This window comes from Strix uralensis, chromosome 1 (assembly GCF_047716275.1).
Source record: "Strix uralensis isolate ZFMK-TIS-50842 chromosome 1, bStrUra1, whole genome shotgun sequence".
Lineage (NCBI taxonomy): Eukaryota > Metazoa > Chordata > Aves > Strigiformes > Strigidae > Strix > Strix uralensis.
The window spans coordinates 170,252,325-170,278,216 of NC_133972.1; the positions used below are offsets into that span (position 1 = coordinate 170,252,325).

Sequence of the window (25,892 nt, forward strand, 5' to 3'; positions counted from 1 at the left end):
TTTGGGGATAAAAAAGAAAACAAGTGTTTAATATAAAAAAACACCACGTATATTAAATTTGGATGCAATGTAGCACTTGAGTGAAGAAAGAACAAGGCGTAAAAATGTGTTAGCAAACAAAAATGGCTTCGAGTGCTTTCTAGAGTGGAAAAAAAAAATCAACATCATATTCCACTCAATGAAGGTCTCCAGATGCTGACAACTCACTGTACCACCAGACTGAGAAGGCCAACCTTAGGACCCAGAGGAGCAGTAGGAGGGCAAGCATAACAGCAGGAAAACAAGTAGAAAATAGGAAGTGTGTGTATAGCAGTTTTAAGTTTATTATTAATAGTGATACTTCTTCTGTATAGAGTATTTCTCTCTCTCCTTTTTCTATCTTCTCTAATAATTGCATCTGGACTAATAACAGTTTAATACAGGAATTATTAAGATACAAACAGTAAATTCTTGGCTTTATACATAAAGTGTCTTTCCTCTTTGCCTGTAAGCATGATTTTGAGCATAACACTTTGCAGAATTATTTCTGTATATTACAAAGTCCTCATCAAGAAAGCAACCTATAATGCTTGTCACACTGGCATGCAGCTTCAAATATTTCTGGTTCTTGTGGAAATGAATGATATTTTTCCATATAAGTTTCTCCCCATTTTATTTATAAATTTATCATTTTCTTCCACCAATTTTCTTATTTTATAGGCTTTTTCATGATGATTGATTTACTCAGTAGTGTATTATTTTTATGTAAAATATATACGATACACAAAAAAGTATGCACAAATATATATATAAATACATATAATGATGAAAATACACACTAACAAAGTCATTCTCAACCCACAGCAAGCTTCATGAGTGCACCCTCAGTAAGTTTGCAGATGACACCAAGTTGGGCAGGAGTCTTGACCTGCTTGAGGGTAGGGAGGCTCTACAGAGAGATCTGGGCAGGCTGGATCAACGGGCCAAGGCCAATTGTATGAGGTTCAACAAGGCTCAGTGCTGGGTCCTGCACTTGGGTCACACCAACCCCACGCAACACTACAGGCTTGGGGAAGAGTGGCTGGAAAGCTGCCCGGCGGGAAAAGGAGCTGGGGCTGTTGGTCGACAGATGGCTGAATATGAGCCAGCAGTGTGCCCAGATGGCCAAGAAGGCCAACAGCATCCTGGCTTGTATCAGAAATATTGTGGCCAGCAGGACTAAGGCAGTGATCATCCCCCTGTACTCGGCACTGGTGAGGCCACACCTCGATTACTGGGTTCAGTTTTGGGCCCCTCACTATAAGAAAGACACTGAGGTGCTGGAGCGTGTCTAGAGAAGGGCAACAAAGCTGGTGAGCTAGAGCACTAGAGCACAAGTCCTGTAAGGAGCGGCTGAGGGAAATGGGGGTGTTTAGCCTGGAGAAAAGGAGGCTCAGGGGAGACCTTATCACTCTACAGCTACCTGAAAGTCTCTTCTCCCAAGTAACAAGAAATAGGACAAGAGGAAATGGCCTCAAGTTGCAACAGGGGAGGTTTAGATTGGATATTAGGAAAAATTTCTTCACTGAAAGGGTTGTCAAGCCCTGGAACAGGCTGCCCAGGGAAGTGGTTGAGTCACCATTGCTGGAGGTATTTAAAAGACGTGTAGATGTGGTGCTTAGGGACATGGTTTAGGGGTGGACTTGGCAGTGTTAGGTTTATGGTAGGACTCGATGACCTTAAAGGTCTTTTCCAACCTAAATAATTCTGTGATTCCATTACAACTTCTGTTAAATCGAGCTCATTAAATTGACCCTCCATAACACAGATCAATAATAAAATGTTTACAGTTCTAAAAAGATGTTATGGTATGCCTAGAAAGGCCTGGAATTATTCTTGGCAAGGCAACTATCACACCCAAATTACTATTAGAGCAATCAACTTTTGAAGAAGTTCTGAAAAGCTACATGTCTTTGACTTTTCAAACTAATCTTGTCCTACAGTTTCACTGACAAAGAAGTCAATAAATACGGTATAAGATTATCTCAAATACTTCAAAATAAATAAATTCGGTGAAAAATGAAGAAACGTCAGCTCAGCTCCAGTAGAAGGAGCTATAAAAATTAATGTGCTGATGGGTGTCAAAGGAAATGTAAATGTAAAGCAAATCAGCAAGATACAAGGAGAGAAATTGAATTCAGATTTTATCCTGCTGTCTGTAAATTATGAGTGTTCTTTCTTCCAGTTCTTCACCGCGTCTTTTAAAAGTACCATCATCCTCCAGATAACCCAAAGGATAAAACAGAGTTGACAAGAGTCACATGAGGCAATTTGCTGCTATAGAGGCTGGGAGAAGGAGTAAGTGATGGGAAACAGGGACCTCTCTGGCATACTACAAAGTAGCCAGAAGGGCATCTGAATTCCCAGGGTGTTACAGGAACTGAGAATGAGTACTGAAACTAAAGCATCTGAAGAAACGAAGGGTAAATTTAACACCAATGAAAAAGTAAAAACACATCAATATACAAAGAAAATCCTGTTAACGTTCCACGTTATCAGCTGAACATATATCCAAAAAGAGCAGATATTATGCTCGTTTAAGAATATTTGCAATTCCCTCTGTATTTCAAACCCATCATGTTCTTTAATATATTCATAACTTTGGCTAACCAATAGTAATTTTGATTACAGCTAAACCATACAGACTCCATATCTAGCAGACTTTTTATAGGGAATTTACCAACATGTAACTGAATTGCTGCATTTTATTATTTTGCTGTCTTCATCAGGATATTACTTTTATATCTTTGTAATATAATGCCATAAACACAGCCCATTCCACATTAGAAAAGTGGAATTCGGTAGGGAAATATCAGAACCAAACTGGTTCCTTTGCTTTACTAAGTAAACCATAGTGAAGAACACAACCAAAAAAAAATTTCATATATATACACACATATGTATCTGTGTCATATGATACTGATGATCACCCTACTAAGGATCATAAATGGAGCTGAGATCTTCCAATCAACAGAACAATCCCTGTGGTACGTGAGATATCAAGGTAGTAAATAACAAAAGGCTGCTTCCTGATCCATAGCTAAAAGGATTAGCAAAAAAAAAAGGAAAACTAAAACTCCATACTATCTGCAAAATGGTAGATGGATGATATCTGAGATATAGTGATCAACACACACCTTAGTGTAGGTGAATCCTCTTGAAACTTGAAAAGTTCCAAAAATTGAATTGAATCAGTGTCTTACCAGCTCTCTCTAAAATTGTGGAATTAGTCAGTCACGTTCTTCACTAAAAAAAAGCTCAAAAAACCCCCCCACAAAAGACCCACACTACTACTGTGTCCTTTTGGTAAGTGTATAAGGAAGTTATTTTAGTTGATTCTTCCTGTACCTCTTAAACATATTGTTTCTGTAGTATGGTATCAAGTTTGAGCACCTCCTGAACAATGGAAATACTGATACATTGGAGCAGGTCCAGAAGAGGGCTATCAAAATGATTAGGAGGCTACAGCACATGACATATGAGGACAGGTTCAAAGAGCTGGGTTTGTTCAGTTTCAAAAAAGAAGAGAGGGTAATTTTTACTGCTGTGAGTGTGGGTCAAGACATTGAAACTGATTTCCCACAGAGATGATGGAAACACCACCCATGCAGATAATTAAAACTTAACTAGATCATGCCCTGAGTAACCTGATCTAACATTTCAGTCATATCACTTGTCAAAGCTGGCCCTGCTTGGAGGAAGATCCTGGACCAGATGACCTCCAGAGGTGTCCTTTCCAACCTACACTATTCCATAGATTACCTCTTCACTTCAGGATTTTATGAATCTTTAACCTTTAAAGGATTCAGTCTTTTAAAAGTATGAGTTCAATAATGAATAACCATTACCCTCCCTCAGTTAATTAAATCCCAAAATATTTGCTATGAAATTCCAGTTTCAAGCAGTAAAACAAAAAACTTATATTCTAAAGTACATAGCACAGATACAGCTTATGTCTTATTTTACTAAAGCACTGATTATATACTGAGATGAAGGAGCTTTTATTCAGCATATGACTAATGCTTAAATACGACCAAATAAAACCATCATTTAATTGAGTTTCTCACCTTGGAAGGGAAGTACTGATCTGCAGCCTTGGCAAAGCTGGAATGACTTCAACAGTACAGCCATTGGTCTTCACTCCTGGAAGATTGTCCAGAAGGCAATCACTGAAGACTCCAAAAACTGAAGTATGGTAACCTGATTTTTAGAAGAAAACACCAGTATGTTGTGAATTTTCTGTTTTCTGATAGTTATAAAAGGACTAAGCTTACTAGTCAGATCTTGCCAATATTTCTGCAACCTAAACCAGTCTTCTCTACAGGAGAATCTTCTCAGGACATAAAATATGTAAAATGTTTTTAAACCCCCTAAATAATAACATTTATAACTACATGACAACATACAAGCAACACACATGTATGCCTTTGTATCTGTGACATGTAAAATTTTTAAAAAATTAAAGAAGAGTCCATGATTTCTACCATGCATTGTGGTAAGTTCTGTAGAATCCTTTACAAGATCAACATCACAAGTCATAGTAGAGACCACCATTTTATACTACATCACCTAATCTACTGGTGCATATAAAACTTGTCACCCTTCAACATATGTTAACAGTTCCCTATTTTCTCAAAAAAAATGTTTATAGAAAAGAGTCTTGACTGTACCCAGAAGCTAAGGAAAAACGAATTCTAAAGGAAATTAATTAGGGGGAAAAAAAAAGTATATATGCATACACACACCAACACCTACCATAAAAGACCACAGCTTATCACAGAATCATCTAGGTTGGAAAGGACCTTGAAGATCATCCAGTCCAACCGTTAACAAAACACTGACAGTTCCCACTACACCATGTCCCTCAGCACTATGTCGACCCTACTCTTAAACACCTCCAGGGATGGGGACTCCACCACCTCCCTGGGCAGCTCATTCCAACACCTCACAACCCGTTCTGTAAAGAAATGCCTCCTAATATCCAGTCTAAACCTTCCCTGGCACAACTTGAGGACATTACCTCTTGTCTTATCGCTCATTACTTGGTTGAAGAGACTCATCCCCAGCTCTCTGCAACCTCCTTTCAGGTAGTTGTAGAGGGCGATGAGGTCTCCCCTCAGCCTCCTCTTCTCCGGACTAAACCCCCCCAGTTCCCTCAGCCACTCCCCATCAGACCTGTGCTCCAGACCCTGCACCAGCTTCGTTGCCCTTCTCTGGACACACTCGAGTCATTCAATGTCCTTTTTGTAGTGAGGGGCCCAAAACTGAACACAGTCATCGAGGTGCGGCCTCACCAGTGCCGAGTACAGGGGTAAGATCCCTTCCCTGTCCCTGCTGGCCACGCTATTGCTGATACAAGCCAGGATGCCATTGGCCTTCTTGGCCACCTGGGCACACTGCTGGCTCCTGTTCAGCTGGCTGTCAATCAACACCCCGATCCTCTAAAAGTTCAGTTTAGTATTAAAGTAGCTTTACATTGACCCCTTACCAGGCAATATATATGAGCTGTATCTGAAGGAAAACTTGATACATTGACACACAAACAGCCACCAAGTACAGAAATCAACTCCTCTACTCGCAATACATTTTTAGTATGTGAAATTAAAAGCAGACAACTACAGCGCAAATGTTCTGAATGCTTTGATGCTATTCTCTATTTACTGAAATAGTTTCTGGGAAAAAAAAAAAAGATCAGATGAAGAATCGTTTTATGAGCAGACAGAAAAGCACTTAAGAAAAACTTGGTGAGAAAAAAGTTTCTTCAAGTTCCAAGTTATCTTCTTTTGGGGTTCTTTTCCTCTAACTCTGTACTCCAGGAACACATACCTAAAATTGTGTGTTGGTAAGATGATTCAGTCCTACTGTGTGGTGAATCTATCATCTTCACATGTATCTACTTTTCTAGGAGACTAATCTGCTCATCTTCTACAAAAGCTCTTTAATTCTCTTTACTTACTACTAACATGATTTTTTAGGCTTATTAATGAAATGATATCTCAACTGCAACAGACTACACACATTGGCTCAATTGTTCCTACAGAAGCAATCTGCAAAAATTTCTGTAATCTTATATGAACACAATTAATTAAGAACGAACTGCAAGATTATCTTCTGCATTCTCATGAAAAACTTCAAGTAATCCTCCTCAGAAGCTTTCCAAATGAAAGCATTAATAAAGGAGAGTTTGAGTTTATTATCCTTTTCCTCTCATACATGAGATATGGTAAATATGTGTTCATTACTGCTGTTGCAACCAAGTGATTCGTCAGGCTATGTTTTTAATGAAGTCTAGTACAGAAAACATCCCTTTTTTTTGTTCCATTTTGTTTTTTCTTTTACTTACTGAGGAGAATTCAGAGTGGCAAATATATATGTGGCATACAAACTTATGTAATGCACAGAGATGTAAAACACATGGTTGTTTTGCTAGGAAAAGAGTGAGTGAAGAAATCCCTTACCGTTGACCGTGATCTGTCCAGTAGTTTGAGGAACACCAACAAGAGTTACCGGATAGAGACCAGATTCTGCAGGTAGAGAAAGAGCTGCAGGAAGAGATTCGAATTCTACGCCTGTTGTCAAGAGACCCTGAAAAAGTCATATTACAGAGATAAATCCATTTATGATGTACACTTACATTTTTATGATATATACTCATATTTTAATCCCTTGCATTACATCACCCAAACTTTTACGATTTATTCCAATTTGCTCATAGCAGTTGCTTTGGTTTTTAAGTTCCAGTGACTGAAGCATGCATCTAGAATTATGGCAAGATTTGTATTCAACAGTAAAACATGTTTCAGGATCTGAGGTGGGAACAATGTTTGAAAAAACTAATAAAAATTTATACCCAAGCACAATAAAAACAATGAATTATATAATCTGCATGGTGTTGTTTTGTGCCTACATTGAATTGTACCTGTGACCTTACTTATGTATTTGCTTATATATGGGCCAGTGGAAATCAAACATCAATAGTGGCCCCTGCTTAGCTTTAATTAAAGATCCTGACCAGAAAATACTTATCTATGGGGAGAAAAAATTTCTAGTATTTACAGATAAGAGAGCAAGTCTAGCCTTAGTCCAACCTAAACATTTCAGTGAGCTGGAATAAGGCATTCATTTTGCTAAACTGATCCCCTATCAAGCCTAGATGCCTGCAGTTAGACTGTATGATTTACTTAGTGTCAGAGACATCTTTTAGCATCCTAAATTTAAAACATGGGACAAAATAAGCAGTGAAGCAAAAAAAAATTATTTAGCAAACTTTTAAACACAGCATTATTGTCCTTAGTAGACTGTTTTGGGGTTTTTTTTAAGCTTGGTTAATGAATTTAAGATGCCTGAACACAGAACATGCTGTTACAATTAAGAAATTTAATTTTGTAAAGCACACAAGTCTAAGTTACCATCTGCTTTTCTATACAGATAGATTTTTACTTTTATTTTTTAATAAAGATGCTATCCAAATATCTCCATCAATTAATGTCGTAAGTACAACTCAGCTCCATGAGGATGCTTCAAAGGAACTCAAAACTTTGTGAAAGAGGTACATAATATTTTTGTAAAGACAAATGAAAAAACTCATGGTTTGAGCCACAGAAAACCACAAAGAGCCTGAAGACTGAAAAGGAATTTAAGAAGCAGCAACATTATCTGCACAGTGCCAGAATACCAGCATTGTCTCCCTCTGAAAACATCGGTGACTGCCTAGTTTTTAATTCAATTGGGTTTTGAATGGTGCACCTCTAATGCTCATGTCAGCTGTAAAAGGCAGACTAGCCCTCTTATGTTTCTAATTCTCAATTAGAAATTAGGAAAATTGATACTTGTATAACAAGAAACACAAATGGCACCACCATAATTACCCAACCAATGACTGAAACTTGACCTGTCATGTACATTAAATCTTTAATGGCCTGATTTGCATTGGGACTAACCATCAGCAAGTCTTCTTCAAGTAATTCCTAGATATTAACCAAAATGAAGGCACTAAATTAAAAGCCATTATCAGAATTTCCTCCCTCCTCAGAAGGCAGCGTGCCTTCTGGAAAATTAACGAGCAACTATCTTTTATGTAGATGCTACATAACTAAATTAATGCTTTTCACCTAAGATTTTTAACAGCAACGTCCTAAATACACCAGAAGCTCAAGAAAGCAAACTGAACAGGTTTGTCAGTTCTTGGTTTCTCTTCCACTGAAGATCTGAAGTCATCAAGATTGTAATATACCCAAAAGCCATAAAATCCTTTGGTTCTAGAAATTACTTCCTTATAGACTTGACACTATTAAGACAATACCTAATTCAATCAAAGCTACACTTGCTTTGTGTAAAAGAGCGTTGGAGAACTCTATCCATAATATTGCACAAAATTCGATTTCATCATTTTACTTGAGTTATAAGAAAATACTGTGTCAAACCCTCACTTCTACTGAATTTTAGTTTGCCCCCAGTTTCACACGGAGACTTCAGCTGTCAGAAACAATTCACAAAAACATAAGTAAAACTTAATTCTGTCTTCCTATACATTCACCACCCAGTGTATCAGAGCACTGACGCTTTTCGATTCCCACTTCATAAACACCACCCTGGTCACTCTTTTCAAATAGGTACCTTTACGTACCTGGGAGCTTAAACAGGACTTGTTTGCACTCTTGGTGAAATATTCCTTGCAATATTTCAGAATAAGGAAAGTAAAATCTTTATTGCAATAACTAGCCAATGCAAACTAATTTTAGATATGATGAAACATAATTGATTGCAAATGACTGAACACGAATCCTTCCACAGTGGGATTCATCCCACAGAAATGGGGTGAACATTCACACTTTAATACTCACTTTGCCTCAGTCTTCATCATAATCATTCTGCTTTTGCTTTGGCTGAAGCAAATGTTAGAGCACAAACAAAAGGTGACCCTATACACACTCCAAAACTCACTTTTAAAACAGGTACAGAAGGCTTTGTAAGATTATTTCAGTCCCAAAAGCACTGAACTATCGCTTGGCCAAATATTCAAATGTATTTGAATTACTCAGAATTCACCTCAATTAAATACTTTCATCCAAGGCCTTGAAGTCCTGAAAAATCAATGACAAAAAAAACACCCCCAATGTCATGTTTAGTATCAGCTATAGCAAAAGTAAGAAAACAGAATTGACAGGGATCCCTACATATTATCTAACCCATCTCCCTATGCTGAAGCAGTGCCAACTCCACATTAACCATTCCAAGCATGCTTATCGAGGGAGTTTTGGAATTTCCCTCAGTGGTAGTGTCTAAGAGGGGATTAGGTAACATAATGCAGTGGTTAAACTGGAAAGCCTTTCCAGTTCAAACTTTCTCCTAAAAATTACACTGGAATTAACTTTCAACAACTAACACGCAGCACTACTTTTCCATTCCTAGCTAACTCCCCTAAGTAGCCAGTATATCAAATGCCTATAAACATATACAAAACACCAAGAAATGACAAAACCTTTGCAAAACTATAATCAGGTCACTCTCCTTAAATATGGAAAGCTCCTCATTAAGACATGGTCCTAATTAGCCCACTATTCCTTGGGGCAAGGGGGACATGGAAGCAATGAGTAAATAAAGATTTCTCCCATGTTCTTACTCCTCTACTTCACATTTTTAATACAGCTGGATGTCAGGACATACATTTATACATTCACTTCAGTTCCTGCAGTATAACCAGTCTTGTGCTTTTACTTAATATGAATTAGTCCCCCATCCCAGCAATTAGACATCCTCCACTATCAAGCTGGATTGAGGGAGTGCATGGGAAGACATTTCCCTGAAAGCCTTTTAGGGTCCTGTAAAGGAAAAGATAACCTCAAACGGGACCATAAAACAGCATAGCCTCAAAAAATGCATCTACAGCAGCCACACGTGCATATATAGGCTGCCATACGACCTGAAGTTGCCAGCTGAAATGTCACCACCCAGTTAGAGTTCTGATCTATGACACCTATGAGCGACCTCGTTGCAGGTAATTGAGGTTTGGAATGGATCAGAGACAAGTAACCCCGGAGAAAGTAAACATCACAACCACGGAGGGAAAAAAATAGGGAAATTAACTGAGAAAAATTAAATAAATCTATGGTAATATTTTTAAAGGGTAATGGTCAAGGATCACGAAAAGCAATGCTCACAACCCAGCTGTCAGAGAACGCATCATCCTCGCCAAAGGATTTAAACTGAGTATGTTAACAGCAGAAGAAATCCAGGCAAAATCAAAATAAATAGAGACAGTAGTAGACAAAAAGGCATGTGAATGCATTTAGGGTACAATCACCCAAAATATGCATGTACTTACGGACAAGAAGGAAAACTTACTATTAAGAGAAATTGATAGTGTTAAAATTATTTAATACCAGCATTAAAACGATTTAACAGAAAGGAATTCCAGCCAGTAAGTCAGCTTCATCGGGGGCCCAACTTAAATGCCTCTACACAAACGCATGTAGCATGGGGAATAAACAAGAGGAGCTAGAGACATGCACCATGCCTGCAGGGCTATGACCTTACTGGTATCACAGACACATGGTGGGATGGCTCCTATGACTGGAGCGTTGCAATGGAAGGACATGGGCTCTTTAGGAAGGACAGGAAGGGTCACCCTCTATGTCAATGACCAGCTGGAGTGCATGGAGCTCTGCCTGGGGATGGATGAGGAGCAACCAAGAGCTTATGGGTCAGGATTAAAGGGAGAGAAATGACAGGTGATGTTATAGTAGGGGTCTGCTACAGGCCACCCGATGAAGGAACACCGAGCAGACAAGGCGCTCTATGGACAGATGGGAGCAGCCTCACATTCACAAGCCCTGGTCCTCATGGGAGACTTCAACCACCCCAATGTCTGTTGGATGGACAACAGAGGGCATAAGCAATTCAGGAGGTTCCTGGAATGCAATGATAACAACTTCCTTCTCCAAGTGATAGAGGAGCCAGTGAGGAGAGGTGCTATACTGGATCCTGTTCTCACCAACAAGGAGGGGCTGGTGAGGAAGTGAAGCCCAAGGGCAGCCTTGGCTGCAGTGACCATGAAATGGTGGAGTTCAAGATCCTTAGGGCAGTGAGGAGGGTGCACAGAAAGCTCACTACCCTGGACTTCAGAACAGCAGACTTTGACCTCTTCAGGGATCTGCTTGGCAGAGTAACATGGGATAAAACCCTGGAGGGAAGAGGGGCCCAAGAAAGCTGCTCAGTATTCCAGGATCACCTCCTCCAAGCTCAGAAGCAATGCATCCCGACAAAGAAGTAGTCAGGCAAAAACACCAGGAGGCCCGCATGGATGGATAAGGGGCTCCTGGACAAGATGAATCACAAAAAGGAAGCCCACAGAGGGTGGAAGCAAGGACAGGTAGCCTGGGAGGAATACAGAGAAGCTGTCCAAATGGCCAGGGAACAGCTTAGGAAAGACAAAGCCCTGATAGAACCAAACCTGGCCAGGGACATCAAGGGCAACAAGAAAAGCTCCTACAGGTACGTCAGTGATAAAAGGAAGACTAGGGACAATGTGGGCCCTCTCCACAAGGAAACGGAAGACCTGGTTAGCCAGGACATGGAGAAGGCTGAGGTACTCAATGACTTCTTTGCCTCAGTCTTCACCAGCAAGTGCTCCAGCCACACCACCCAAGTCACAGCAGGCAAAGGCGGGGATGGGGAGAATGAAGAACTGCCCACCATAAGATCAGGTTTGAGACCATCTAAAGGACCTGAAGGTGCAGGAGTCTGTGGGACCTGATGAGATGCATCCACTAAGCCACCTGATGAGATACATCCACGCTAAGCCACTATCCATCATATTTGAGAAGTCGTGGCAGTCCAGTGAAGTTCCAACTGACAGGAAAAGGGAAACATAACCCCCATTTTTAAAAAGGGAAAAAAGGAAGACCCAGGGAACTACAGGCCAGTCAGTCTCACCACTGTGCCCAGCAAGATCATGGAGCAGATCCTCCTGGAAACTATGCTAAGGCACATGTAAAATAAGGAGGTGACTGGTGACAGCCAACATGGCTTCACTAAGGGCAAATCGTACCTGACAAATCTGGTGGCCTTCTACAATGGGGTTACAGCGCTGGTGGACAAGGGAAGAGCAACAGATGCCATCTACCTGGCCTTGTGCAAAGCATTTGACACTGCCCAACACGACATCCTTGTCTTTAAATTGGAAATACATGGATGTGGTGGATGGACCACTCGGTGAATACGGAATTGGCTGGATGGTCGCACTCGAGCTGTGGTTAATGGCTTGATGTCCAAGTGGAGAGCAGTGACGAGTGGTGTTCCTCAGGGGTCAGTGTTGGAACCGGCGCTGTTTAACATCTTTGTTGGTGACATCGACAGTGGGATCAAGTGCATCCTCAGCACATCTGCCAACACCACCAAGCTGTGTGGTGCAGTTGACACACTGGAGGGAAGGGATGTGCCATCCAGAGGGACCTGGACATGCTGGAGAGGTGGGTCTGTGCAAACCTCAGGGAGTTCAACAAGGTCAAGGGCAAGGTCCTGCACATGGCTTGAGGCAATCCCAAGCACAAATACAGGCTGGGCGAGGAGTGGATCGAGAGCAGCCCTGAGGAGAAAGACTTGGGGGTATTAGTGGACAGAAAACTGACTATGAGCCAGCAACATGTGCTCACAGCCCAGAAAGCCAACTGCATCCTGAGCTGCATCAAAAGTGTGGCCAGCAGGTCGAGGGAGGGGATTCTCCCCTTCTACTCCGCTCTCATGAGACCCCACCTGCAGTGCTGTGTCCAGCTCTGGGGGCACCAACACAAGAGGGACATGGACCTGCTCGAAGAGGCCACAAAGATGATCAGGGGGTTGGAACACCTGCCTTGTGAGGACAGGCTGAGAGAGTTGGGGGGTGTTCAGCCTGAAGAAGAGAAGGCTCCAGGGAGACCTTAGAGTGGCCTTCCAGTACTTAAAGGGGCTACAGGAAAGATGGGGAGGGACTGTTTATCAGGGAGTGTAGGGATAGGAGGAGGGGTGACAATTTTAAACTGAAAGAGGGTAGATTTAGATTAGAGATAAGGAAGAAATTCTTCCCTGTGACAGTGGTGCGACACTGGCACAGGTTGCCCAGAGAAGCTGTGGCTGCCCCCTCCCTGGCAGTGTTCAAGGCCAGGTTGGACGGGGCTTTGAGCAACCTGGTCTAGTGGAAGGTGTCCCTGCCCATGGCAGGGGGGTTGGGACTAGATGAGCTTTAAGGTCCCTTCCGACCCAAACCATTCTATGCTTCTATGATTTAATAAAAGCAGAGGGAAAAAAAATTGCTATCTACAGTTTACATTGTTCCTTAACCCCTGAAATTATATCAAAATGACACCCTTGGATCATGCTGATCACAAACACAGCATCCTGATCACAGATAACTGCTAAAGCAAATAACTTCTCACCACAATGTATTTTTCTTATAATGCATTAACAATGCATTCTCAGTCTATTCTTTAACAACAAAAACCATGAAAACAAAGAATTTTTCTGGAGAACACAATGCAAATGCTAAAACACCTGCACTAAGCACATACTATACCTGGACTAGAAATTAAAGAGTCTCAAGTGTATTATCACACAAAGGAGAATAAAGTGTTCATTTCTGTCATTAAGAGAGTTTTACTATTTACTATTCAGTAAAACTTCCAAGTTTTTAAAAGTAGAGATATTAAGAAAGCATAAAACTCATTGAAATGGAAAAGAAGCCAATATAAACCTCAGCTAAGCTTCAGAGTTCCAGACATAAACCGAAATCAACATACTTACCTTTAAAAGTTAACCCACACAAATAAGTTTTAAAAGACAATGACATATCTAGAATGTCTAAAAGACATTTTCAATATCGCTATTTACTGTATAGCAGAATTCAGCAATATTTGCCCAACATTGCCCTCTGGTGCCTAAACATTTTTTGGATTAACAGTGAAAAATCAAATCAACACTGAAGTACTGTCATATCCTTTAGCTAAACATATCAGACACACACACACACACACACACAAAAGTGTTAGATTTCTTTTCCCGAGAGTCTTATACCTTATTTCAAGTAATAAAATTTAGCAATCATTTAGTAACCATTGTTCTTTCTGACGTCATAGGAAAAGTTTAGCCATATACAAAGTTTCCTCCAGGGAATATATAAATCACACAAAAAACCCCACAATTTTACATTTCCTTGTATTCTAATAAAACAATTTGAATTGTCTTAGAGTGAATATATGCATGGTATTATCACAGCATGTCTTTCAATCACTTCAAACCTCAAGGTATTTTTAGAGAAACTAAACAACTTGTATGTAAATGGTAGCATTTGGGGATGCTGTTAAAACAACATGAGTATGTAACTGCTTTTTTTTGGCTTCACTTACCAATCCTGAAATGCAATCATTCTTTTTTAAAGTAACACTGCCTTCAAAGTTAGTTTTCACACTGAACATACTTTATACAATGTTGTCAAATACTTTACACAAAAATTGTCAAATATTTATTTAAAATGAAAGCTTCCCTACTATTTCTAATAAGGTTTTTTTAGGCAGACCTAGGAAACACCAAACACGACCATTGTTCTCCTTCCCCTCCTCACCTTTCTTGTGTACATTCTTGCCTAATATAGCTTCAACTAAATGTAGTGTATCAATAAGTAGAAATTCTCTCAGGATAGAAGAAACAGTAAAAAGATGTGAATTCACTAAAGAGCAGTTCCTGGAAACAATTTAAATTACCATAAACTAAGTTATGGGACTGATTACACATAAAGATCTAGCAAAATTTTAGATGGTATTTTTAAACATCAACATTGAGCTCTTGGCTAATAGTACACTGTGGAAGATTACGCACACAAAAAAAAAAGTAAACAGCCATTCTTATAGCATCATTAATCAAAATACCACACTTAAATTTTCAAATAAATACATGCTCCAACCAGAAGGAGAATTACAAAACAAAAACTTTCTTCTTGAATAATGACTTAATACTATAAATTACATTATCCACACGTTTTGGGGTAGTATTTTTTAGTTACTTGATATTAATTTATTAAGTGAAGTTTACACTGCTCTGTATATATTGTAGCCTTCTTAGAACCACAGCTGTATTCTACAATAACTGCAGGAAAAAATGTTTTCACTCAATAAGTAACATTGCCTCAAAATTTCTCAGCTTTTTTTTTTTTTGCCTTTAATATGAAACTTGAGAAACAAAGAGGATAAAGTAGTTAAAATCTTAGAGGATTTAACACACTTTGCAGTGCATATTCACATGCATTTTTTTTTTTAATAGTAGATCTCACTAGACTGTACCATGATTTACTGCTTTAAACATTTGTCGCAAGATACAAAATAAATCCATCTGATATTTCCCAGAACTTTTTTTATTTTTTTGAAGTCCTGACATCTGAAGGTCATTTCTTCCTGGACAGAAAAAAAGGCTTAGTAGCTGCAAAAGAGATAGAGGCTATCATTCACACACCTGAACAAGTCTATACAGAAATCAATATTCCTGGGAGAAAAAGTAAAGTGTTATATACATTTATTTACAGCTGAACATCTCCTGTTAACTTGGGCTCCACCATCAGGATAGCAAAAATATTCTGTCTAATCCACTGCAGTCAAAAGCTAGTCAGGGTCATTTTTGTCTCTCTCTCACTCTGTTGATTTATGGTACCTGCTAAGTTTTATTAAAGCACTTCCTCTGATCACCCCTATGATCTCTCTTACTTCGCTTTATTGACTAAAATACACAGTTGTTGGACCTAATCATTTCCATATTCCATGATCAAACATTTTCATTCATCATTTTACAAATACTGTTGAACCTTTCAATGGATCAGCCTTCTAACTATATGGACAAAACAAAAACATGAGAGAGAAAAAGACAAAAAAAGTAATACAGAAATAGGACACGCATGAAGAATAGGTATCTAGAGTCCCAAATCATGAATATGCATGACAGAATAAACAGCAAGAACAACAAAGATGGGCAAAGAGCTTTGAGAATAAAACAAAACAGCAAAGACATCAGACAGTACAGGCTTTATCATCTGAGCAACACTGATCAAAGCCTTGTGTCCACAGTCTCTTGTCAAGTCAAAAAATTCACTTTCTTTCACTTAAACATACCACAATTAAACATGTACTTAGCATTAATACTTCAAATGATGAAAAAAGCTACAGAAGCCTTTCAATGGGGAATCATTCTCCTTAACAACTTGTGCTCAATACTAAGTTGTTCACCATCGCAACTTTCAGCCATACAAATAGGAAGACCCATTACGAAAAATATCATGATAGAAGTTTGGACCAATGCTTCCAGCATTCATTTAACATGAAACCAGTAAGCTAACAGAACAACAAATCATAAATTGTAAGACGAGGGAAAGGGGAAAATTAGAAAAAAGGAGTAAGACTACAGATTTCAGGACAGTTACATGTTGATCAATGGTGAGCCACAAAAAGGGTAAAGAACAAAGGAAATCAAGCAATGAAGAACTCCAAGGACTGCCAGTCATCGGAAACAAGCTTGACTGACTAGTCATAATGCAAAGGTAAGGTGCTGAGTCAGACAGAAGGAAAAACGTTGTGGGACAAACAAGCTGAAACTGCCACTAAATGAGAGAAAAGGATATGCTTGCTATGAAAATGATGCTGTGAGACTAAATGATATGAAAGAATGTGATACATGATGAGAAATCAGACAAGGGGGCATGGGGACTGCAGGTGAGTACATATTAATGATAAAACAAAACATTTTAAAATATTAAGCAACGTTTTGAATTATTAAAGTAAAAACAAAAGAGTTTATTCTTGTGATAAGGTAATAACGATTCCCACATTCTAGAAAGCTCACAGATGAGATTGGAAAATCAGAACAATTTAGGCTGGAAGGATATGCTGGAGGTCCTCTTGCCCAGCCCCCTGCTCAAAACAGGCCCAGCTTTGATGGTAGTTCAGGTTTTCCACTGTCCTATATACTCAAGTTTGAAGATTTCTGAAGATGGAGATCCCATGTTCTCTCTGGGGAACCACTTCCAGTGTATGATCACCCTCACGATTGGAAAAAGGGCATTTTTTATTAGGAAAGTTTTCCATTGTTGCAACGTGCTCACTGACTCTCACCCTTACGCTGGGCACCTCCGGGAAGAGTCTGGCTCCATTTTCACTGCACTTTCCCGAGGAAAGCAATAGGAATTACCCCAGCACTCTTCTACAAACTGAACAGATGCCGCTCTTTGAACCTGTCCTCATCTGTCATATGCTCTGTCCTGCCAATCATCTTGGTAATACTGCTGGATTGATACCAGTATGTCAGTATTTCTATTGTACAGGGAGCTCGAAACTGGCCTCGGTTCTAAAGACATTGTCTCTCAAATGCCAAATTGAGGGGAATAATTAGTTTCCGCAACTTGCTGGCTACAATCTTGATACCACAGACTAATCAAGCAAAATCAACTAATTTCTACCAATGAGATGACATTAGCACATAACAGAATTTCTCAAAGCACTCTATTTATGGAGTACTGACTAAAGAATTATGTTAATCACATCAATTATTTGTAGCTAGTTTGCATGCCTGCTTCCTCTTATGCTTACCAACAAAACTGGAATTCAAAGATAGAACTTTATCATGCTAACAGTAAAAAGAAGTATTCATGCTACTACCATTTTTTTGCTCAGGGAATGGATGGTGTGCACATCTATGCAAATAACTATTCTGAGTTCTTAAGTGTATGTAAGCATTCGTAAGAAATTTCCTTATTAAGACATTAAGAAATTATCCAAACACAGTTTTTTAAATATATAATTACATCAATACTGACACAATACAAATTACACTATAAATCAAAATGTTCTTAAATAAATTCCTATATAGAGTCCTTTCTGATGCACAGCTTTACAATTACTTTTTCTATTAATTCCTAACAATTTGGAATACTTCTCTGAGGGTTAGAGAAAATGCTGCTGAAGAAACCAAAGTGGTAGCTTCCAAGAATGAATTGTATTATGCTATAAGCACAATCTTTGGTCATGTTTGTGGAAAAACGCTTTATCATATGTGGCATATTACAGTTATTTAGGTCAAACTGTCTAAGCAGCCACTGCAGTAGACCTATCAATAAAAAAAAACAAACAAAAATCCTAAGCAAATAAATATATGCTGATTCACATAGCCTAACAGAACAACAGGCTCCAAGAGATGGGATTTATTTTTTAAAGCAGTATTAAAGGTAAAAATATTTAACATAGAAGACCCCACTGGTTAGGATGAACTGGAAATTAAGTTGGTTTGGCAGTTAGAGGACTTTTAACCTTTAAATGGATTAACAATTAAAAAAAAAAATCCTGCTAGTTGCCATAAACTGGAGGGCAAACAACCAGTTTAATTTGTTTCAGGATACACTGCAGTCGACTGAAGTGGTAGAGGGCTTGGGCTTGATCCTTCTAAGTTTACATGCTTCTCTGGTATTTTAATCTTTTTTTGCCTCCCTCCTGATTATTTTACTTTACAGTGTTTACAAATAGCATGTATTATTGGGAACAGCAGATGCATGAGCTGAAGCTTCTATTAAAAACCAAAGCCTCTCAGAAATAACTATTTTAATTCCTGATTTTTAAAAACATAGTCAAAATGTGAATTTGAAAAGCTAGAATGAATGCAGATTTTTAAATTACAGTAGCAACTATACACTAATTATTAGGTTTCAGGATATAATTATTACTTGAAAACCAGTAAATGTAAATTACATAGCATGACTTCTAGTCAATGCAGAAAGGTACAAAATTGATTTACGGGTCAGTAACAGTAAAGCATTTAAACACTGAGTGGCAGAGATTTTCATTTCAATACCTCATCACCAACACATATGAGAAAATTGACAGTAATGCACTGTTAAACTGAGGTTATACTGGGTTAAATGATTTTTTTTAACTACTTGATTTATAGAAAACCATATTTGAAATGAGAATTTTTTCAGAAAAATAATAGAAAGAAGAGAGTTAGAAAGATACATACCATGTTTTCTACTCGGAGCTCAAAAGGCATAGGGTTGTACACCATCAACTGAACTTCGCATACATCTCCCTGGACCCACTGGAAGTCTACATGAAATTATTACAGAATTAATGCAGGAATTACCTAATCATAGTGTTATAAAAAAAGTTGCATCAGCTGAGCTCTCAGCTTGCTATATTAACTTTATGTTCCAAATTAACATGTCTTTATAATGTCCACAGCCCAAGTTCTATCCAAGCGCACTGTGGGACACAAGCTATAAATTCAGGCAAAGCACTGGGTTAAAGGACAGGAATCATTCATTAATACAGTCATAGTGCTCCAAAGACCCAACATTACATTGGCAAAATTACCTCAGGCATCAACTCAAAACAGTACATAAACACACGTTAAACACTTCAGGCCTTACATACTTGGAGTTAGGTACAGAGTGCATATTGCCTTGGATATTTAAAATGCAGACAAGAAGCAAGCAGGTAAGGAATGAACAAAACAGGAAGGAAATAAAAAATAATGGAAACAACTCTTCAGACATACACAGCTGAATATATGCAGTAAAAAAAAGATCATTCCAAATTAAGAAGGAAACAACTGCTCAGCAGCAAGATGCCACCTCAGTTTCCCCCTACTAATTTTCTTTGGGAAACAGTAAGTAGTTTGGGAGATGCTGTGGGAGGCGAAGATGGCACTAGGATCTATAGATACAGATTTATTCAAGGATCACAAAATGGCGACTTAACAAGTTACTTAGTAACTTGTGAAAATACTTAGGAAAAACAATGACCAAAAATAGGTCAGGTAATAAGATGCATTCAGTTTATATCTCACTACAAGAGACAGAGGTCCAACTTTAAAGACACTTCACCCTGCCAAGTTTAAATTTATTATTTTTATTTTAAGGAGGCAAGTTTATGGAAGTGAGGCCAGCAGCAGAGACACAAGTTCTAAGGGACTGTTCAGTGCAGAAGGATTATTTTACATTAGCACTTCATAACCTTCTCAGCTCACAAGATCCTGTCTGCCTTCCAAATTTCTCAGTTAACCACATGCACCTGACCTTCAGACTTAAAACTGAATGTGACAAGATTCTCCATACAAGCTGAAGACCCGCAGTCCAAATAGTCAAAAGGTGGTTTCACTGTGCATGTTAAATAAATCGTGACTACAAGCTAATCTAAAACATACATGGATTCACTTTTACTAGTTTACTCAATACTTTTTTTACTAGGATATTTACTAGGATTTTACTAACACTTTTTTACTAGGATGCTAGAAAGTGTCCAGTAAAAAAGCAGGATTATTAAAACTGTAAGTCAGAGATGAAACCACCTGTACTCTAATTGTACCTTCACAATCATTTACTATCTGATTACATTTTACAAGCAATATTAGAGAGCTCAAGGGAGATGCACTTAATGCAAATGTTTACCTCCAATTAATGCTAGTGGAAATTAAAAACATACATTCAGGGATATTAATGGGTTCTATTACTATGAAACCTGAAAAGCAGAACTGTTGATTAAAACCAAATGTTCAAAAGCACAATTGTATGAGATGTTCTGTGAATTTCTTTTTATTTAATTGCTTATTAGTATCCACAGTGTGGACAATTACGCATTCTGCAGTCCCCAGAAGGATCAGTTACTCCTCCGAAGAGGTACTGTACAGAGCTCCAAAGGGATCTAAGCACTGAAGCCCCGTTATGGTTCGCTGTATCAACGCAGAAACTTGTAGTAGCCCAAGTAGGCACGTCAGGACTTCTAAATGAACTTCCACATCGTAAGAACTACCGCCAGGCTGGAATGTCTTGTCTGAAAATGCTTTCCATGCAGCCACGGAAAAAGCGATTCTGAAAAGGTCAGGGACCAGAAAAACACGCTGGAAACTCTTGATTTCATCCAAGTATTACACGAAACAAACGCAAACCACCGATCTGTCTGATGCTTTATCTGTCTGTCCTTCTGAAAAGAAGGGATCTAGGCTCTTAATTTTCACAGATCGGAGCCTCCCAGGGTGTGGAATCCCCCTGACCCAGTCTCCTTCCACCAGCACTGCAGGCGTGGGCAGTCGAGGCTGAGAGGAGCGGGAGGGTTGCGAGGCCCCGCGGGCTGTCTGAGGGGGGCTCTGGGCCCGCCGCCCCCCTGGGCTGTGTGTGGGGAGGGAGCGACCGGGGGGCAGCCGGTCTCCCCCCGGGAGGGCGGCGGGCAGAGCAGGCGAGGGCCGTGCTCTGCAGCAGGCGGGAATCGGCTGCCTCGGCGGGCAAGGCTGGGGCGAGCGCAGGCAGCTCCCAGGCAGAGGTTGCTCTCGGGGCAGCGGCTGGGCAGGGCGAGGGCTGCAGAGGCTGCACCCCTGCCTCCCGGGTGCAGGAGGGGGGCAGCTCCCCTGGGCAGGGGGTGCTCCGGGGAGGTCCCTCAGGCAGCGGGTGGAGGAGCTGCAGGGGAAGGGAGCGGCTTGTGCCGTGTTGGGGAGCATGACCCAGAACTAGAGCCTTGCCGGAGAGTTGGCAAGGAGAAATACTCGGGCCCCGTGGCCCCGACCTCCAGAGACCAAAGAGCTCCAACAGCGACCTGACAGCACCTTGGAGCAGGAGGCACCGTGGTCTCTTGTGACCCGCAGGAAGAGGATCACTTCAGTCCTCTTCCTTTCGTGTGCCAACCACCAACAGATCGGAAACCTTGGCAGCGGACTAAACCCACGAGCAAAACGCACAGGGAGAAGGTGCAGCAGCAGCAGCACCTAGTGAAAGCTGCAAAAGGAGGCGGCGAGCGCTGGTGATGTGTGACTGTTGAGAGGCCCCGAGGCACCCATCTGCTGGCCTCTATACACTGACGGGAGGTTTGCTGCTTGCCAGGAGCCAAGACTGGGATGTCCCAAAGAGGTGACTGCCACAGCTGGTTAAAAGCACAGGCTACTGTCCCCTGCTGCTCTTCCATGTGGACACCAATGACATGGTAAAGCAAGACCTGGGCAAGATCAAGCAGGACTTCAGGTCCTTGGAGGCCAAGTGAAAGGGTGCAGGTGCCCAAGGGATCTTCTTCTCTGTCTTGCCAGTCAGAGATAGGGGTGCAGGCAGAAGTCAACGCATCGTGCAGATCAATACCTGGCTTCATGGCTGGTGTTGTCACTGGGACTTTGGTTTCTATGGTCATGGGAAGTCCTACAGCCTACTGGGGAGAGAGGAGATCCACCTCCTGAGAAGAGGCAGGAGAATCTCATTAGCAGGTTGGCTGACTTGCCAATCTTGCATCAAACTAACAAACTTGTGGGGGGTTAGTGTCCAAAGGTGTGATAAGTGCAAGGTCCTGCACCTGGGACGACATAACCAGAGAGCCCAGGACAGGCGAGGCTCTGTGTGGCTGGGGAGCAACTCTCTGAAAGGGACCTGGAGGTCCTGGTGCACAACAGGCTGAACAGGAGCCAGCAGTGCGCTGCTGCAGCAACACAGGCAAACTGGACCCTGGGCTGCATCCGCAGGGGTGTTTCTAGCAGAGACGGAGACATGATCATCCCACTCTGCTCAGCCCTTGTCAGGCGGCACCTCCAAGGCACAGCCAGACTGGAGAGGATCCAAAGGAGCGCCACGAAGACCATCAAAGGGCTGGAGATCCTGTCTGTTGAGGCAGGAAAGACTGAAGGAGTTGGGTCTTTTTCTCCCTGAGGAAGAGAAGGCTCAGGGGGATCTCATCACAGCATTCCAGTACCTAAAGGGCAGCTACAGAAAGGATGGAGGCTCTTTCACAAGAAGCCACTTAAGAGAAGACAAGGGGCGATGGGTACAAGTTGCACCAGGAGAAGTTTCATCGCAATAAAAGGAAGAAATTTTTTAGTGAGAAAAATCATTCAGTGTAACAACGTCCCCAGGACCATGGTGGAGTCCACCTCATTGGGGCTTTTCAAGATGCAATTGGACAGGGTGCTAGATGATCTTATCTAGGCTCTCCTTCCCATGAAGTGTTGGGCCATGGGATCTTTCAAGGTCCCTTCCAACCTGGGCTGTTCTGTCATTCTAGCATTTATTTGCAGGGCGGGGGGATATAGATATATTAAAATGTATATATATGTATATATATGTAAAAATAAAGAGAGAGGGAGAGAGGGTGTGACTGAGTGTGCGTGTGAGAGTTTTCTCATTCCTGCAGGAAAACATGACTAGTCCCTACCACCACCTAAAAGACACTCCCACTTCTAGAGATCTCACTAGCTGCCTCTAGTTTCCTTTCCAGAAGATCTAACTACTCCATGTAAAAAATGCCAGGGCAGTGATACAGAATTGCTTCCTTGGGGGAGAAGCTTCTGAAAGGAAAGGTAAAATCAGGTTATATGATCCTATAGAGCTATATTTATATCATCTAATAGAAGTGTGACATTAGTTGCCAGATTTACTAATGGAACTATATTATACATTCTTGCTGCTTTACAATATCAGCAATTTAAAACAAAAAACCACTTTATGTCAAGAATCAGTAGGTTTATTTCTTATGACTAGCCTACTATTAAAGCAATTTAACCAGAATATAATTATCCCATTTATTGTTTCCAATCAGAAAAGCTTATCAAGCTGAAAGCTGTAAACATTTCCTCAAGACTCTCTGAAGGGTTTTGTTTCCCTTTGGTTTGTCAGCAGTACTTGATTTCCTTTGCTGTAACAATAATTTAAGCAAAATCTGGCTTACATATTTCCATGTAAGAAAGACAGATTTGTTATTGTCATTGTTTTTAATTAAATACATATCATTAAAATATTCTCATTAGTTTCAAAGTTTATTAAATTTCTCAGCTTCTTTCAAAGGAAGTATCTGATTTTATTTTGCACATTCTTTTGTTTGCAAAACTTTGAATGAAACATTAGAGGCTTTTAAAAGTGAACGTGCTGTGTATATACTTCAAAAGACAAATGCTTTACAGGATCACAGCAGTTCAGACATCTCCTTAGGCTAAATAAAAACCTAAAAGTAGAAACTGCTTTGTATAAATAAAACTCCTATGGTACACACAGCACAAACAAATCCTAACTTGAACTGTTTTGAAAAACGCAGGTTCCTTCTGTATTGATCAAGGAACAAGAATACTGCATACTCTAAGTGTTTGATAAGATTAGCAGTAAATTTTTATTTAAATGAAAAAAACATGACAAGGCATACCTAAGAGATTAAATGTTGAAAATTTAATTGTGATCAATTTTTAAACAAATTATTAAGAGAAATAATGTAAGCTATTTTCCAAATAAATATTTCTTTAATGAGAAACCCCTTTAAGATGTTCCCACACATCCACACTTTTAAAATTTCTTATCCTTTACTCAATTCTTATTTCTTACCTTTTTTTTTTTAAATTTCTTATCTTTTATCTTTTGAAATCAAAGTAGTACTGTGGCAAAGTAGCACCAGCCATGTCCATCCAAACTGCCATATAATAATCCATACCTCTGCCTATGTCCTAATTTCTCATGTTTTAACTATTTATTGAAAATAGTCATCATCATAAAACAAATTAGAAAATGTGCATGTTCTTTTCAAAGTGAGGGCTATCATTTTAATCATAATCAGGAGTCCACAGCACAGGCAGGTCAAGGCTAACATCTAACCTAGAAGACTGTGTGAAAAAAGCCTGCAGCTTGCCCCAGGTATTGGCTCTGCAGGCCAGGCACAATCCAGATGAACAAGCCAAGTGGTAGCTACACTGCTGGAGAAAATTAATTATAAAAGTAGATGAAAGAGGACTGTCAGAAGGGTAAAAAAGTTGAGAGACAAAAAAGGAGGAGTCGTAGAGAGCAACGCAACACACTACAATACAAATACACTACCACAAACAAGAGAAAAGGAGAATATGGGAATGGGAAAGCGTTCCCCACTGCTCTCATATGCACTGATGCTTGAAAGGGGCAGGCAGCAGGGGACAGAAAATGAAGTTCAGGTGCTAAGGGGTGCCCACGCTTGTCCTTCCCAAAAGTTTCTGCCCTAACTTGTTCCTGAACTACCTATTTGAAGAATTAGTTGGAGTCACTACTGATGACAACCTGCTAAATGTTTAGTATTTTGCAATTCAAAGCATGATACAGAAAATCTAACAAACCTTGATGACATTTCAGAGTACTGTTTTTCTACTTTTTCTTTGTTTTTGATTACACAGTATTAACAATAACATAAGGAGCCAAATTAAGATAAACAACATTCTGCAAATTTCTGTATTCAAGTTTTTACAATCAGTTCCATTCCATAGTCACACAGGTCCTTTGTGCTGACACTAATGCTTATGTTAAAAATTATCACGGATGCGATCTGCACAAAAGCCACAAAAAAGACTACCAATATTTGTAACTTAATCCAGGATTTTAAACAAACCTTGTAATCTGTTTCCAATGGCACAATTACTGCACTGAAGAGCTTTATAATAAATGAAGTAACCCTCAGCAGAAAATTACTAGTATCTCAAACATTGTTCATAAGGCTTTTCTGATTTTTGCTGAACTGTCTTTAAGAAAAACTGACTAATCAGACAGTTCATCATTCTGAGTTTAAGTTAAATCATAATAGGATATGAACTATTTTTTTTCTCCTGAAAGAGATAAACTGAGAACCAATTTTAAAATCCCAGTGGTCTAACATTGGGATTCTGTAGGTGATGAACTACCACTGTCCAGTTTCCCATGGATTTGCATCTTGTGTCCAAGAAATTGCAGTTTATTCATCCTAATTTCTTCCTGTTCATGATGATACCCTTATCAGAAAAGGGGAAGCCCCAACAGTGCACCGAGCTCAGGGCACACACACAATCACTGGCTAAGCTGGCTGCTGCCAAACTGAATGCATCAGAACGTGTCAGAACTAAGTTTTCTCTGATTATTTCAAATACAAGAA

At 39.9% G+C, this 25,892-nt stretch overlaps 1 protein-coding gene across 3 annotated transcripts in view; it reads right to left on the reverse strand.

Moving 5' to 3' along the window:
- TRAPPC9 (trafficking protein particle complex subunit 9) overlaps positions 1-25,892 on the reverse strand; it is a 535,677-nt gene that overhangs the window by 445,440 nt on the left and 64,345 nt on the right. For all 3 annotated transcript variants that reach the window (XM_074888684.1, XM_074888678.1, XM_074888692.1), the window contains 3 exons: positions 19,036-19,121; positions 6,477-6,603; positions 4,086-4,218 (listed from right to left, as the gene is read on the reverse strand). In XM_074888684.1, coding sequence (XP_074744785.1) covers positions 4,086-4,218; positions 6,477-6,603; positions 19,036-19,121 — 346 coding nt within the window. The remainder of the gene's footprint in view (positions 1-4,085; positions 4,219-6,476; positions 6,604-19,035; positions 19,122-25,892) is intronic.